The sequence below is a fragment of the Taudactylus pleione genome, unplaced genomic scaffold, assembly GCF_031769625.1.
Source record: "Taudactylus pleione unplaced genomic scaffold, aTauple2 ptg001661l, whole genome shotgun sequence".
Lineage (NCBI taxonomy): Eukaryota > Metazoa > Chordata > Amphibia > Anura > Myobatrachidae > Taudactylus > Taudactylus pleione.
Window position 1 is genome coordinate 2,032,229 of NW_028286058.1, and position 18,152 is coordinate 2,050,380.

Below are 18,152 nucleotides of genomic sequence, written 5' to 3' on the forward strand. Positions count from 1 at the left end.
CTGGAATCTGATTTGGTTGCTATGGGCAACATCACATTTCTTATTCAGACCCGCTCGCAAGCGCATAGCTGCGGGACGGCTGTCGAATGTGATTGACAGCTTGCCCCGTTTTGTAGGCGTGCAGTGGGGGTGGCTGGACAAACGGAGGTGTTCCAGAAGGAACGCCTGCCGTTTGTGGGCGGCCCTACTGACATCACCAGTCACCTGGAGCTTGCAGAGGTCGTGACCCTACCACAAGGTCTCGTTGCAAGCCCGATGGTCGTGATAATCGCGACCATCGCCAGGCTGCCTGCTAAAGCTGTGGGTGGTCACATAACTGACCTGATAAAGCCACCAGACTGTACATATCCCGAGTCTGTATTGCTGGAGCCAGCTTCAGATTGTTCTATATCGGTAAGTCTGTAGGTATCACGGTCAGTACTGTAAATACAGACCAATGAGCATTAGCGCATGGAACGTATATGAGCTTTATAGCAGCTATCTGACGCTGAGCTGTGCAGTCACATCTATTACCAATACGTAGGTCACCGTAGGGGATTACAATAAATATTGACATTAAAATGTGTCACTGCTGTTTACTTGGAATATTATTGTTCTATATTTTATCAGACCGGTGTATGTGAATTAAGCATCTGATATCACAAATGAAAGTTACTAGACCACTGTTACTACATCATCGGTTCCTGCATCTCCCATCTCCTATTTGGGCCTTTTTGCATCAATCTCCAAGTCCTTTGTCCTACTCTATATAACCAATGACAATGTTCCACCTCTTAAAACGCACCACTTGTCTGGAAGGTTAATACTTTATACTCGCCCCTGCTATAAATGTGCATTATTAAACAGTCTTTGCTATTTACCTGCTCAGTTTCCCTCTGTCAGTGCTGATTTCTCTATTGTCGGGTTGTCCTCTGTCAGTGGGTGAATTGGTGCCAACGTCAGTGCTGGCAAATAAAGATGGTAAAGAATATGTAATAACAAAAGTTCATCGCCCTACCAGTCCGCCAATCACCGTTTCCACTAATATGAGAATATGGCACGTTTACCGGATAGAATACATCCCAAACTAATTCAGTTCTGCTCAGTCAGACATCTCCGCCGGAAGTGATGGTCACATGGGACCCGGAAGATGATACCGGAGGAGCAGCTACCACTAGGACGGGATAATTGGCCACCAGGGTCATTACGATGATATTCTTGCAGATATACTGTCACGTCTGGCTGTGTGTACAGACGACCTGCCGACCGCCCCCGTACACTTGCTCCAGGGACCCGCCGGTGACTCACTTCTCAACTGGGCAGGCAAATGTAAACGCCCGCCCTGTTGTGATGTTAGCGCAGACACATCGAGTATAATATCAATGACACGTGCAGTAAGAACTGTGTTACATTCTAACAAGCTGATATATGATGAATAAGTTAGAATGTTGCAAGATAGCTTATTACCCTCTCTCTATTTATGAGAGCTTGTAAATTGATACTGCTGTACTGGAAATTATATTAAGTGAATGTATGATACATAGCGCTGTTAGTGCTTTCCATATGCATATAGGGCCTCATTCAGACCCACTCGCGAGCGGCTATCCGCTCGCAAGTGGGTTGATGGTGTGCACTGCGCATGCGCACGATGGAGGGAGCTCCGTCGTGCGCATGCGCGAGACGCGACGAGCGAAGGACTTTCCTTCGCTCGTTGTGTCTGATCAAAGGGCGCGTGCTGTCGATGTTGATTGACAGCACGCCCCCTTTGGTGGGCATGCCGGGGGCCAAGGGAATGCCTACCGTCAGAAGCCGGCCCCACTGACATCACTAGTGATGTCAGTGGGAGTGATTTTGGCTCTGATAGAGCCAAAATCACTGCTGGCCTTGCGGTTGAGAAACTCAACCGCAGGCTTCTGGTCGCACTGGCGATGGTCGCAATGGTCAAGACCATCGCGACCATCATCCTGCACACTCGTATAGGCTGTGGGTGGTGACCCACAGCTATACGAGCGTCCAGGAGGACGCTCCATATTTATGGAGGTGGGCCCTGATTCAGAGCGAGCGCTCTGGTCAGAGCGTCCGGCTCTGAATCAGGGCCTTAGTACAATCAGCAGCAGCGAATTACTAACAACACCGCGGATGGGCAATAACCAGCCTTATATAACAATTAAAGTTATTATCTTGACTAAATGATACTATATTAATCTAATAAAGATACCCTATTTATGTGAGATATAACTACTTGTGTAACCGTGGATGTGATTAATTCTCTACTAATGAGATTATCATTACTCATTTGATAATAGCTCAATGCAAATGATACATTTATAACTAGGTGTATGAATTAATAAGCCAATATTATACTGAGCTGTTATTCTCATCATATATAATTAGGAGGAGATTTTTGGATATGAATTTCTCCTTTTGATAACATATCAATTGTATATTGACATCTTGATTTTCCAGTCGTGATGTGTTAGCAGTATTACAAATAATTAATTTGAAATACTTATCTTTTGGGTAGGACCAACATCATTAAAGCTACAATTTATCAACACAGTACTAATAGGAAAACCATTTGTGAAATATTAAATTAAAAATATGTCAATCTGAATTTGACACTCCACCAATTAAAAGAGGGTGTCTGGCCGCACAGTCATCATAGCATCCAGAATGGGTAGGAGTTAATTAATATCATTGATATTCCTATCAAGATAGACATCTAGATATAAGTAGATTCTACACAGCAACACATTAGTGAATTTGCCATTTTAATATTTATTTATGGTTTGTTTGATATCAATCTTTTAAAACTTATATTTCACTGTATATTTCCCCCTAATTGGGGATACTCATTTTAGGTAGTAACCAATAAAAGTAAAATTTTACTTTGTTAATTACTTTATCTGTGCGCCCATTACCAACAACGCCTTTTTTCTCTTCTAATTATAAGATATACTGTCACGTCTGGCTGTGTGTTCAGGCGACCTGCCGACCGCCCCCCTACACTTGTTCCAGGGACCCGCCCGTGACTGACTTCTCAATTTGCCCGCCCTGTTGTGATGTCCGCGCAGACACATAAAAGCGGCAGATTGGTAACTTTGTATTGGTTTACCAATCTGCCGCTCAATCTGCAGATTCCTGGGTTGGAGGATATATTGCCCATGTGTGTACCAGTCTTAAGGTCTGCTGTTAGATATACATATATCAATGGACTTTTAATACATTAAATATAGGGGCCTAATTCCGATTTGGGAATAGAGTAAGATACAGCAAGTAACTGTGTACCTGGACAAACCATGTTGCAATGAAAGGGGTGCAAATACATACATTGTTTTTTACATGTGGGGTAAATACTGGCTGCTTCTGCATGTAGCCCATAAACCCTGGACTAACTGACTACCCCCCATAGAGTATACATTTAGTGGATTGACATATCTATTGTTAATATACTGTATATGAAAGGCAATGTTCCTTAGACATTTTTATTTCCAACAGCATTACTCTACTGTCGTTCTGAGAGAGGATGGGGCCCCATGCGCAGCCTCCGTTTGTGCCACCTCCTCTGCGGCAGAGCAGTAGATTCTGGCTTTTAATGGCAGAATCTATTGAGCAATGCGCGGATCTCCGGAAAAATGGCACCAGCTCCATATTCCCGCAGACATCTTTTCTGCGCATTTTCCCTGTGATTTTTGCTGCTCTGCAGCGCCGATCCGGAGACTATGGACAGGTAAGTATAGCACTATATGGGTGCAGGTTGTTCCGTGTGGGCCCCCCTGGACCCAGGGGTCCGCGTGCACCGCACACCCTGCACCCATTATAAATGCCCCCCTATCTACAGTTACACATGAAGCCAGCATTGCTGTTTAGGGCAGTATTCAATTAGCGTCGCACCCGCAATAAAGTTCCGCCTGCCGGACTTTTCACCTACATCGCGTCTTTTGGCCGCGGAAACTGATTGTGCGGGTCTCTGCTATTCCCCATATTCAATTCCAAAAGACGCGAAAATGGCGACATGCGAAGTCAGAACAGGCGGAAAGTGGTGTCAGAATTGGGTAAATCAGCCTGAACCCCCCCAAAAAGATGCCGAAACATTGGGGAACACTGTAGTAGTGCCTGATTAGTCCTAATAAAACTGGGGTACTTAAGTTAGTACAATAGTCTCTAATTAGCGTCTTTGCACAAGTGGTGTAGAATGGGATAAAGCAGGATTTTTTGGAGAAATTAAGTAGTGCAGTCAAATTTGGGGTACCTGGAAATGGGTGCTAGCATGTTTTAAAGTCGCTAATGTGAACTTTTAAAAAACGTGAAAAACCACCTGCTGCAAACACCTGCAATCCCAAAAACACCTCACCCATCCTTGCAGACCCCCAGGAAGTCTATTTCGCTACTTTTTATGCTTGTACCCCCACTTTGTACGTTTTCGCCCCCAAAATGAAAGTACTTTTTTGGGGTGTTCCTCACTTTTTTTTTCGGGATTTTTTGACACAGTTATCCTTTGGGGGGGCTGTCCCAAGGGTTCTGAGTGGTTTCTCCACCTTTGCGCCCCAAAATAAAAAAAATGCTCTTCTTTCCTCCTGCTATTCAGAGGCGAATCTTTTTCGCCTATTACATTGCATCGACTGTCCGCGTACGTGAAAAGCATTTGTAACTGAATGCGGAGACAAGTTTCCGACTGGCGAAAAGTCGCAATCGGCGATACTTTTTCAAGGGTCTCGGCTTTCCGCTTCTAATTGAATACGGTCTGAATACCTGTTGTGCATTACCTGCCAATAATTCTAGATTTTCCAAACTCAAAGTCTCCACTTGCAGTGATAAAGACTGTATCAGACGTCCCCGTTACTCTGAAATGATAGTTACCACTGATGATATCAATGCAATTAAACACACGGGTTATTTTCTACAAATGAGTACAGTACAGAAACTGTTGATTTGTTTATATTAAACTACTGATCAACCCTATTTGTATGACTGGTTACTATGGGTTACGGTAGCTGTTAACAAATGCAGTATTGTACCCTGATACTGACACCATACTGTATAAGGAGTTTGCACAGAAGAAACTGATCATTTTTGCTTGTTTGCTGTAAATCTATCCCCCAAGAAGTCATCACATATGTTAGTTTTACGCTATATGATATAATCAGTTCTATATCCCTTAGCAAAGCATTAGCTTATAATTAACAGTAAAATGCTTGCGGGGATTGATGTGATTACTGATAAGACGGGTCACTGACACATTTGCGTTCTCTGTCTTCCCTAGATATTATTTGATGAGTATGAATTTATATTACTGACCTGGAGGTCACATCTGTCCTCTCCGATGCTGGACTTTGGTGTTTAGACTTCTCTGATTGGCCAGAGCTCATAATTCTGATAAACACAGGAAAGAGAGTCTGTTATACTGTACCCTGCCTTTATCAGGTGATAGTGGCTAGGAGACAGAGCAGTAACGCTAGCCGTACACTGAGAAATACGGTGCCTGGTTTGTTTCATCTGATAAGTGAATCACCCAATTCGTAGGCAATTTGGTCACGTACGTGGTAGACAGATTAGAACAAGAACCGTCCCCTTTTTTCTTCTGGCGAAATGTATAACGCACATGTTGATTTTTCCTCTAATCTCTATTATTCCCATACAATATTCCCTTCCAAATGTACAGCAGGCAGAACAGGTTCCTACAACTGCTGTACTTTGCCTGGCACCCCAAGTTCTCGCCGTTACATTCTGAACGAATATCACATTCTTAGCAATAATAACATACTGCAATAAACTGCAGCTGTACATTGGGGGTCATTCAGACCCGTTCGCGAGCAAAGGACGCTCGCAAACGGGTCGATGTTGCCCCACTGCGCATGCGCACGACGGAGAGAGCTCCGTCGTGCGCATGCGCGAGACCCGGATATCGACGGGCTCTCCGTCGCTCCGGGTCTCACACCAAAGGGGGCGTGCTGTCGATGTTGATTGACAGCACGCCCCCTTTGGTGGGCGTGCCGGGGGCGTGACTGCCAGACGGAGGCGTTCCCATGGGAACACCTACCGTCTGAGTCCGGACAGAGCCAAAATCACTCCTGGGCTTGCGGTAGTGAGACCCTACCAGGAGGCCGCTCCAAATTTAGCTGGGACGGCCCTGATTCAGAGCGAGCGCTCTGGTCAGAGCGTTCAGCTCTGGATCAGGCCCATAATACATAATGGAATACTATGCATCCTTACGTTATATGTTCTAGAGTTATGCAATAATATGGATGTGAAGATGATGTTTGCTCAAGGCACCCTAACAGGCCAGGTTTTAAGGATATCCGTGCTTGTGCACAGATGGTATAATTACACTGACTGAGGAACTAATTAAATCACCTGTGCTTAAGCATAGATATCCTTAACACCTGGACCGTTAGGCTGCCTTGAAGACTGAGAGCCTGATTTAGAGGCGCACGCTATTTGCGTGTGCTCGCGCTGAATCAGGGCGTACCTTTTTTTTCCTGGCCTCCAGGGAAGGCCGTACTGTACTGACCAACCACAGTTTCTGCAAGTGGCCTGGCGATGGTCGCGATTATCGCGACCATCGGGCTTGCGGCAAGACCCTGCGGGAGGGTCTCGGCTCCCGCAAGCCCGAGTGGACTTCCTGCTCTAATAGAGCAGGAAGTCCACTAATGACATCACGAGTGTTCCTAAGGGAACACCTGCGTTTGTGCAGCCACCCCCGCTCCCTGCCTACAAACGGGGCGAGCTGTCAATCAGCATCGACAGCCGCCCCGTCTTGTAGTGAGCCCCGGAGCAACGGAGCTGCTGTCGCTCGCGCATACGTACGCCGGAGGCGGTGATGCGTAGGGGCCAAACACAATACCCTCGCGAGCGGGTCTGAATCAGGCCCTGAGTTTGGAAACCACGGTGATAGTCCGTTTTCATATACAGTATTAAGTATGAATTACCTGACGGCGCTCCCTGACTGCTGGAATGCCGGGCGTGTGCTGGAGGCAGGTTTTCCTGTGTCACTGTGTCTTCTGGGTTCATGGTCCGTGCTGTGAGGTATAAGCACACAGTACACATGGAATACAGCACTGAGATTATAAACGTAAGGTATAATTATATTCATGGGGCTGCGATGACAGAGATCTCAAGTACATTGAATAACTTAAGTGACAATACACCGTCCAGCAACATAAGCGTAGGAATCTTTATATCACATCAAAGCAGATTCTTCTGTTGTCATAGAGACAGCTTTGCTGTTATCACACAGGAATGATTCACAGGTAGACGCAGTATCGATGTTTGCGGAGTTGAGCGATTATTTGCTACTGCGCATGCGAAAAGTCCCGGAAACCCCAATGGCGCATGCGTACCACTGAGTGTACGCAGGGATCTCTGTTACGTATGCGATCGCTCCCATTTCAGCTGGTGGCGGAAAGCCATGGGTGTTCCTGGGAGGCGGCTTGAAGTGATCAGAAAAACAGGCCGTCTTATGGGCATGTTATGGGCGTGCCAGCAAGCGCGCAGGCGTTCTCAAACGCAAAGCTGCAGCCACAGAGGCCATGTTTAGAGAAAGTTTAGAAGGAGACGCAGCGCCAGCCATAAGTGTCGATGGCGATCGCGATAGCGCCGATGGTGGAGTGTTTGAGTCTGATGGCGGATTTGCCCCATCTATGGACAGTGAATGTTCGCGTCACAGCGCTTGCCGTTTGTCCGTCGCTCGTAAATACACAAGGGGAAGGCTGAACCTAGCACATGCATATCACAGCTGCGAATATGATAATAAATTGCAGTCGCACCTGCATTAGTGTCCACCTCTGAATGAGGCCCAGTGTTACCACAGCACTGTCAGGACAACATTACCACAAGGGGTAAATCTACTAAACGGCGGGCTACTTACTATTTGTGTACTACTCCATTTGTTTCATTTTATTACCTGTCTGAGTTTGCAAATCCTTCAGCCTGTCTTCTATAACCAGGGCTGTTGCCGGGCGTATCTGTAACTGCGTTCTGTCCGGTTCTATAAAGAGATGTCAGCAGCGGGTGACTGGGGACATTGTACCCGGGGTGCGAGAGATAAACAGGATGTTTTTATCATAGAGGAAAACGTACAGTCAGCCTCTTACTGTACATCGCAGCTGCAGGCATCTGGCCCGTGCTCACCGTCCTGTTTCTCTATCTCATTTTTACTCTGACAACTCAGCCAAACCCAAGCAGTACAGTAGTTGTCACAATAAGCGTATAAACATTATTCTAGCTCAGAGAAATACATATAGTATGATAATTATTTATCCCAGCTCCTGCACCTCTATGTCTATGCCAGGTCCTATATCCTAGATCTATACAGTACGTTTTATATCATTCATCCTCTCTCATCATTACAGTCTACTCTTTACCTGGACAAGTCTTTACTTTGTAATCCTTGGTTTCCTGGCACACCCATATGACCGCTGGCACCTTGTATAAGTCCTTGGTTTCCTGGCACACCCGTATGACCGCTGGCACCTTGTATATGTCCTTGGTTTCCTGGGACATCTATATGACTGCTGGCACCTTGTACAAGTCCTTGGTTTCCTGTCACACCAATATGACCGCTGACACCTTGTATAAGTCCTTGGTTTCCTGGCACACCCGTATGACCGCTGGCACCTTGTATATGTCCTTGGTTTCCTGGGACATCTATATGACCGCTGGCACCTTGTATAAGTCCTTGGTTTCCTGGGACACCCATATGACCGCTGGCACCTTCTATAAGTCCTTGGTTTCCCGGAACACCTATATGACCGCTGGCACCTTGTATAAGTCCTGGGTTTCCCGGAACACCTATATGACCGCTGGCACCTTGTATAAGTCCTGGGTTTCCTGGGACACCTATATGACCGCTGGCACCTTCTATAAGTCCTTGGTTTCCTGGGACACCTATATGACCGCTGGCACCTTGTATATGTCCTTGGTTTCCCGGAACACCTATATGACCGCTGGCACCTTGTATAAGTCCTGGGTTTCCTGGGACACCTATATGACCGCTGGCACCTTGTATATGTCCTTGGTTTCCTTTGACACCTATATGGCCGCTGGCACCTTCTATAAGTCCTTGGTTTCCTGGCACACCTATATGACCGCTGGTACCTTGTATATGTCCTTGGCTTCCTGGCATACCATTCTGGCCGCTGGCACCTCGTATAAATCCTTGGATTCCTGGCACAATGTTCTGACCACTGGCACCTTGTATAAGCCCTTGGTTTCCTGGCATTCCATTATGACCACTGGCACCTTGTATAGGTCCTTGGCTTCCTGGCACACCCATATGACCGCTTACACCTTGTACAAGTTCTTGGTTTCCTGGCACACCCATATGACCGCTCTCATCTTGTATGCCAATTCTAGTTACATGCCCATCATAGCTGACACTGCTTAACACAGAGATTGACAGCAAGTAAAACAAATAATTGGATAGTTATAAGTGTCAATGTGTGTAATCAGGATTATTGAGCTCATGTATAAACCTAATGATTCATACTTTAGATATGAGGGGATTGGCTTGCAGTCTCCTAGGTAGCGGGAATGCTCTGTGCAAATGAGTTAACATGAGCAGAACTATTACTGGAAGTTCCCGGGGGTAACATTGAGCTTTTTCTGAAGCCTCATTACGTGCAAGCTGTGGGCTTGTGTTTGTAATCTAGAGAGGAAATACTCGGACGTATTAAGGGTCACACGCTATGATGGAGATCACGCAAATGGCCAATGTTTCTCCTGTGCATGCGTCTGAGCGGCACCGCGCATGCGTCACGATTGTACAGAGTTACAGTACAAATCTGGATACACGGTATCAGAAATGAGAGGGGAGTTCTGCGGCGGTGACTGGGAGGTAACAGGGGGTGGCTAAAAAGTCGCACGGTGACGCTGTGTCTTATGGGAATGTTGCACGAGTTGCTGAAAGCCTCTGCGTACAAAGATGCAGAACCGCTCACATACTCGTCCATACTCAGAGGGAGAAATGGCAACTACCATAGGGCTAGCGCACATTGCAATGGTCTAAAGACGCACTGGACGGTAATGCAGTGAATATAGACGCTGACTGTGGACATCTCACCCTTTGCACATTCAGGCGCGTGGATGTACACCAGGGAAGTTTTGTAGCGGCATTTGCATAAAGACGTAGGCGCGACTGCGGCAAGACCTGGCTGTCTGCGTCCGATTCTGAATGAGGCCCTTTATGTTTTACCAAACTCGGTGGCAGATTAACAAAGAAAGTGAATTTGTAAAGGACTATAAGGGGTAAATTTACTAAAGTGAGAATTTTCAGAAGTGAGTTTTAGAAGAGATGTTGCCCATAGCAACCAATCAGATTCCAGCTATTATCTTCTAGAAGGTGCTGGTTAAATGTTAAGCAGAATCTGGTTGGTTGCTATGGGCAACATCTCTTCTAAAACTCACTTCTAAAAACTCTCACTTTAGTAAATTTACCCCTATGGATCCGGATTTAGACTGTGCCATAAGATATACGTACCCGGAGTCCATCTTGTTGGAGGTTGCGCCATGGTGTGAGGTGGTGTGCGGATCCGTATCTGGAAAGAGACTGATAGAACAAAGCGATACTGAATCATACAAAGCAGAAGACCCTGGTCACACCGCTCCCTCAAAGGTTCAGGGATGACTTTTGAATAAAAACACATCTGGACATTTCATATATAATTGCATATACTCAGAGCCGGCCCTAGCCAATTTGGTGCCCTAGTGACTGATGCCCTCTAACAGATAATCCCACCACCAATCTTAAGGCAGGTACACACCAGACGATGCCTACAGTGCCCGACATCATCAGCGACTAGACCCGGTGGGGGAGCCGACATCGGCAAATGCAATAAACACTTGCAGATGCAGGCAGCAACAGAGTGATGGCGGGGGCCATGCTGCATTTGTCAGCATGACCCTCTCTAACGATATCCCCCGTTGGCCCTTCATGATAAAGCTGACGGTGCGCGAGAGCACACATTGTCAGCGACATTGTGGGTACACACTAGACAATGTGCCCAACATGTCACCCTGAAGCACCGGATCGAATGACATATAGTTTAGTGTGCACCCAGCATTAGTGTTTATACGCTGATGCCCAAAATACCACATTTGTTCATAACTTATTTTTTATTCTCAAAGAAATATATGCTAAAGTGATCCGTCGCTCCGGGTCTCGCACCAAAGGGGGCGGCTGTCGATGGTGATTGACAGCTCGCCCCGTTTGGTAGGCGTGGCCGGGGGTGGCTTCACAAACAGAGGCGCTCCCAAGCGAACGCCTGCCGTTTGTGGGCGGCCCCACTGACATCACCAGTGATTAGAGCCAGAAGCTCTCTGGGGCTTGCAGCCATGAGACCCTACCACAAGGGTCTCATCGCAAGACCCGATGGTCACGATGGTCTTGACCATCGCGACCATCAACCTGGCCACTCGCTATAGCTGTGGGTGGTAACTCACAGCTATGCGAGCAGCCAGGAGACCGCTCAAAAAAAAAAAAATGCCCTGATTCAGAGTGTCCGCCTCTGAATCAGGCCCTGTCTATACACACACACATTAATTATATATATATATATATATATATACACATATACACACACACACACACACACACACACATTAATTATATATATACACACACACACACATAATATATATATATACACACATGTATGCACATGTCCAAGTCCCTCTCAGTCAGCCATAGCACAGACCAGCACCCTCTCTCTGCCCCCAGTCAGTGCCCACAACACCTCCCCCTTCCAGATAATACCAAATACCTCCTTCTGCGCAGGGACTCTTTCTTTCTTGTTGCAGCTAAAGCTGCTTCCGAAGATGCCACTTGGTCCGATAGCTGTGCGGCGCGCTGGGCAGCTATTGGAGGCGGAGCAGAGTCATGAGTTGTCACTTGTGGCTCTGCTCCGCAAAGGCCCATGGGAGGAGTGGCATTGGCTGGGCATGCGCAACGTGCCCTCCCACGGCCATCTTGTTTTCTCCTGTAGCGTAGCCAGAATGAGCTTCTGTGCAGAAGCTCATTCTGACCAGGCTCGCTGCACGATCGGAGCTGAGCTCCGATCGCGGCAGCGGAGGGTACAGCGGCAGAGCCCTGGAATGCCCCCTAGGCCTTCCAGTCGCCCCTAGGCATTTGCTTATAATGCCTATGCCTAGGGCCGGCTCTGCATATACTGTATATAACTAAGCTTGCGAGACTTTGATACCTAGTAATATGTCCATCTAGACTGAAGGCTCTGCATGATCCTGGCCACTCTCCCTCTTATGTGACATGCTTGTGCCCAGTCTCTGGTGGTGGCACCAACACTAGGTCATGTTGTGGCATCAGCACTTTGTTAAAGTGGCAGCATCGATACTTCCACCAGATGTTGGCATCAGCATGAGGTTATGATGGAAGCTTAAGCATTACGTTATAGTGGTGACATCAACTCAACACTAGACCATGATGACAGCTTCAACACTAGGTTATGATGGAAACTTTAGCACTAGGTTATGATAGTGGTATCATTAAGTTATTGTGGCGGCATCAGCACTAGGTCATGGTAGTGGCATCAGCACTAAACTATGATGTTGGCATCAACAATAGGTCATGATGGTGCCATCAGCACTAGATCATGGTGGTGGCATCAGCACTAGGTCATGGTGGTGGAATCAGCACTAGGTCATGGTGGTGGAATCAGCACTATTTCATGGTGGTGGAATCAGCACTAGGTCATGGCGGAGGAATCAGAACTAGGTCATGGTGGAGGCATCAGAACTAGGTCATGGTGGAGGCATCAGAACTAGGTCATGGTGGAGGCATCAGAACTAGGTCATAGTGATGACATCAATACTAGATCATGGTGGTGGCATCAGCATTAGGTTATATTGGAGGCATTAACGCTAGGCCATGGTGGTGGCATCAGCACTAGGTTATATTGGCGGCATTAATCCTAGGCCATGGTGGTGGCATCAGCACCAGGTGAATAACATCACAAGGAGGGGGAAGAGAAGACTTCTGGTGGAAGTATTTGGCTGATTATTAAAGCGGTGCTTAAAGGGACTGTGATCTTGAGAACATTCCAAGCTATGATGTTCCTACCAGCTAGATATAGCTTTATGTGCAGGCTATGGGCACACTCATGTGAACCTGCAATCTCTCTATTATATTTTTGCTCCTTTTTGAATAGCGTGATGCCCACAATCACCTGAGCAAATATGTCACACATTCCCTAATGACCTTAATAAGACTGACAAGAGAGCTCTTGGTAGAGATAAAAAGATTATGGGGAAGAGAATTGCAACAATGGAAACTGTACAGATTGGTGAACTCTAGAAGAAGATTTATCATCATTATCAAAGAAAGGAGGTAGTCCTATAATAAGGAAATGTTACACATTTGTGCCTGAATATTCACAATAGACAAACACCAAAGGGTAGAAAAATAAAGAATGGGATAACAACAATGGTCCCTGTTGCAGAGGTGGATATTTTAAAAACAGCGTACATGTCCGAGACGCACTGCGCACGCACCCCCATGGGTACCGCCGCGGGGCACAGATTGGAATTGCATAAAGATCCTTGCATTTCCAATAAGCGTCCTGGGCGGTGAGTAGGAGGTGGCTTTCGTCAGCGGGCGTGTAAGGGAGCGTGCTGGTGTCAGGGACAGCATCAGAAGACGCAGTTCCACCGGCACCGGTGACCATCGGACATTCTGAACAACCACAGAATTGCTCTGATGTCCGATGGTGATGCCGATGTCCACTCGATGGTGCGACTATTTACGCACCGCAGCGGATTTGAGCTGCAGTCGGTGGGCCACTCCGTAGACAGCCGCGGCATCAGCATAAATTTGCAGCAGACAAAAATCATCACCTTTTTTACATTAGCGCCCACCTCTGAATGTGGCCCAAGGTTACCGTCCCAAATGTCTGATTTAAAAAAAAACTTTAATCTTGTAAACAAAAACCCACCCCGATGTCTGAGTTACGGTGACAGCCGTCTGCCTTTTCCCCGGTTTGGGACTTCTTCTCTGTTGCTCTCTCTCTTTGAGGGTCCTGTGAAATGTATACAGTATATGGTGACGCAGGTACAGCCCACAGACAAAACAATGACGGCAAATCTGTCCTCTGTAGCTCAGGAGAAATAGGGGCAGTCATTCTCTATGTCCGAGCTGAATAGTACATAGTATATTATATTCAAAGAGTGGGCAAGACTACTCCTCCAAATGTGACATAATCACATAGCCACGAGCCTAACGCCACTCCCCCCGAAAAGTAAGTTCATGGAGTTTTGAGAAAAAAATAAATATACAGATACTCAACACAGAACTGTGAATATCGAATACATTTCACCGGCTATACTTTGAAGTGTGTGTCATTTATGTCCATGTGGGGGGGGGGGGGTGTTACTGATAATTATTTATGGACATGTGCACCACAACTGCATTCGTACTTCCTCTAGATTAGTGCTGCATGCTTTTATGATTATATATATATATATTTTTTTACCTTTATATGCAAAGAATGACGGCCGTGCTGGTTTACCTGGTACATTCCCGCCCTGTTCTTCTTACTCTTACTGCTCAATGTGTAACAGGCCAAGCCAATATCTATGTCCCCTACACCTGAGGTAATCACAGGAGACGAATCACCGACCGTTCAGCAGGCCGGGTAGTAAGAGCAGATTGCCGAGTCCGCTGGCTGTAGGATCTGTACAGCCAGCGGGGGCCGAACGGAGCATACACTTATTATTTTTTATTTTTTTATTGAACTGTACCGTGCCAAGAAAAACTCAGCAGTCACTCTAATGCCGTCATACGTACATGTTTTCTGTAAAGGGCCCATATGTCCCATTTATATGTTTACAGTATTAGATATAGTCTGTTTTGCCACAGTCGGACGCCGTCTCACCTGGACAACTGCTGAAACAGCTGCTGTAAAGAGTCCCAGGACTCTATGAGCTGCTGTATCTGAGTGTGGATGATGGCTGCTCCCTCTGGGGAAGAGGTTTCAATCACCTGCTGACCCTGAGCCTCCACCTGGTGGAGCTGGAGATCCTTTTCTGAGCTCTCAGCCAGCAGTACCTGAAAACAGACCAGAGAACAGAGGAGGAGCCTCAAGTGAGGGCTGTCATTTTGGATGTTTTACCTCACGAACAGGGGTGTAACGAGTGTGGCTTGTGGTGGATATGGGTTAGCAGAACCTGGTAGAGAATTGGATAGATGATCTTGCCATTCAAAATTCTATAGGATCCTCTAGTTCAGAGGTTCCCAAACGTGGTCCTCAAGGTTCCCAAACAGTTCTGGTTTTAAAGATATCCATGTTTGAGCACAGGTGACTTAATTAGTACCTCAGCCAATTTGATTTAACCACCTGTGCTCAACCATGGATATCTCTAAAACCTGAACTGTTGGGGAGTCTTGAGTACCTCGTTTGGGAACCTCTGCTCTCGTTATGGTCCTGGCTATGACTATTGAGGCTGTCCCCCCCCAATGCCAGCACTCTATTGCCTGGAATCCACCCCACAGAAGATTCACATAATCTGTACCTCAATATCCCTCTCCCCACATTGCCTGCTGCCATCCTGGGATGCCTCCAGCCTCCCTCGGGTTACCATGATCCAGTGCTGGAGATCTTGCAGTGTATTGTTGAATAACCAGTGGTTATTAATATTCTCTTTACTTTTCCTCATGTTATTCTGTAAGAAATACAAAGAAAAAAACAGATTCAATCCATACGTTTTTTCCTAAAAATGAAGTATTTTCTGCTGTTTTTCACTTCAACACTCCACCCTATACAGGAATAGGTTACCAACGGTGACGACAGCACTGATGGCCTTTGTTAAGGGAATCCTATTTACCTTGTAGCACCTTTGATGCTCTAAAGTCTCTCAAACCTACATTGAGGAAAGGAATGAGCCCAAGATAAGGCAAGTGTCTAAAAAGTCCCAGCTACATGACCCAATGCGGTTCATCCTTTGTGGACTTCATCAGGGGTAAAGTTTTCTCAATCCTTTCCTGGACATAGGTTTGAGAGACTTTCGAGTATCAAAAGGAGATAAGGTAATTACGTTTTGTTTTTATTGTACACATTTTATGTTGATTAATAAAAACTATGTTTAAAGAAAACTGTATTACAATATGTAATATTGTAATATATGTAAAAAATATTTTTAATCCACGTCCAATTAAAGAAAAGTGAATCACAATTACCACTGATGAGGTCTATTCTACCATTGGGGCATATTGGTCTGTCCACAGAGGAGGATCAAATAGGGGCCAAAAGACAAGTAAATAAGAATGTATTTATTATTAGGTACCAGGATACTTGAATTACTACTATTATTTCTTTGAAATTGTAAACTAATCTTCACCACTCTTGCACTGGAGGGTGCCGCCTCTTTACTACAATTGCTATACTTCTCTTGACCTGGAATACAATCAGATTTCTAAAGGAGACTGACAGCTGCCTTTTGATATTATGGGAAAGTGCTAATAACTTTGGACTTTAAAAAACAAAACAAAAAAAAACTGATATGCAAGTGAATTATTTGAATATACACAAAAGATGTCATGTTATTTTAGTGAATAAGAAGGGTTTGATCAGCTGAATCACACTATATAAATATATATATATATATATATATATATATATACACACACACACACACACACACATATATAGGCATGGCAGCGGCACTCTGTACACTTTACAAATGTATTCAATACTCTTCATTGATTTCCAACATTTCAGTTTCCTCTAATGTGTGACACTTTCATCGGGGTTCGTGGGAGAGTGTTGAATGAATATGTAAAGTGTACTGAGTGCCGCTGCCAAACCTATGAGTTTTGTGAACACCACATTGGAGGGCAACAGGCATGAGTAGTGGTTGTTGTAACACTGAGTACCATTGTTTTCACTTTGCTAAATATAAACCTATTTAGTAGTTTTCTTTTTTTTTTTAGCTGTGTATAATGTAAACATTCGATTCATCTGTTTCACCACAAGATGGTGCTGTTACCTGCACAACACATGAGAAACATGATCTAATATAACGCTTTCACTTTATACTTTTTAAGATGCATTTGATTGTCTGCAGACCTTACTGCTCGCAGTCTGTCTCACTGATCCAGGGAGATTGTGGTGTTAAATGTATCGAACCTTATTTGCCATTTTGAGCAATAAAAAAATATGCAAAGTCTATTGTGTTACATTGTAAAGTGCTGTAAGAGACAACACTCCTACAGCAATCTGCTTAGAGGGGAAAATATTGAAATGCTATACACTATGAAATGTAACTTATTGGAAAAACTGCTTTTAGTATATGGTCTATTGTTGGAACAATACATGTGAAAGATGCAGGATTCTAGAATCAAACTAAAAATGTCCACAGACAGCAATAACATCAGTCACACTAGCAGTTTATAGAAACAGACTACAGTAAGAGGAGGGGGATACGTTCAGTATCATGACTGTCTGGATGCCGGGGAGTAGAATTCCGGCGCTGGAATCCCCACACCTGTCATAATCCCGGCGCCGGCATCCTGCAGGTAAGTAACGGGGTCAGGGGGAGGGTTAGATTTAGGCACTAGTGGGAGGGTTAGGGTTAGGCACTAAAGGGAGAGGGTTAGGTTTAGGGTGCGGGGAGGGGGAGGTTAGGTTTAGGGGGAGGGAGGATTAGGGAGAAGGGGGAGGGTTAGATTTAGGCACTAGTGGGAGGGTTAGGCACTAAAGGGAGAGGGTTAGGTTTAGGGTGCGGGGAGGGGTATGTTAGGTTTAGGGGGAGGGAGGATTAGGATTAGGGAGAAGGGGGAGGGTTAGATTTAGGCACTAGTGGGAGGGTTAGGGTTAGGCACTAAAGGGAGAGGGTTAGGTTTAGGGGGAGGGAGGATTAGGATTAGGGAGAAGGGGGAGGGTTTGGATTTAGGATACTGATCGACAAGTGTCTGTATCCTAACCCTGTCGGGATTTGACTGCCGCGATCCTGATTGCTGTCATCCCGTACCCATCGCAGAGGCGGCATATCCCAGCAAAACAAGTCATACTGTGTAACGGATATTCCCCTCCATTAATACATTTAAAAGTTCAAGTGTAACAACTATATACACAGTGTTTCTTCAATGAAATTAAAATAATGTAGTAATGGGCAGTAATGTCCCACAATCGTCTGCTAACCAGGATAAATGACCCCTTTATGGCTCA

General features: G+C 45.6%; 1 protein-coding gene across 5 annotated transcripts in view; it reads right to left on the minus strand.

The window, feature by feature from the left end:
* SYNE3 (spectrin repeat containing nuclear envelope family member 3) overlaps positions 1-18,152 on the minus strand; it is a 150,911-nt gene that overhangs the window by 24,537 nt on the left and 108,222 nt on the right. For 3 of the 5 annotated variants that reach the window (XM_088464370.1, XM_088464371.1, XM_088464372.1), the window contains exons 12-22: positions 15,499-15,648; positions 14,862-15,034; positions 13,923-14,006; positions 10,457-10,525; positions 8,343-9,359; positions 7,883-7,966; positions 6,909-6,998; positions 5,278-5,352; positions 4,746-4,823; positions 861-944; positions 322-420 (exon numbers count right to left, since the gene is read on the minus strand). In XM_088464370.1, coding sequence (XP_088320496.1) covers positions 322-420; positions 861-944; positions 4,746-4,823; positions 5,278-5,352; positions 6,909-6,998; positions 7,883-7,966; positions 8,343-9,359; positions 10,457-10,525; positions 13,923-14,006; positions 14,862-15,034; positions 15,499-15,648 — 2,003 coding nt within the window. The remainder of the gene's footprint in view (positions 1-321; positions 421-860; positions 945-4,745; positions 4,824-5,277; positions 5,353-6,908; positions 6,999-7,882; positions 7,967-8,342; positions 9,360-10,456; positions 10,526-13,922; positions 14,007-14,861; positions 15,035-15,498; positions 15,649-18,152) is intronic. The other 2 variants (XM_088464373.1, XM_088464375.1) reach the window with 2 other exon arrangements.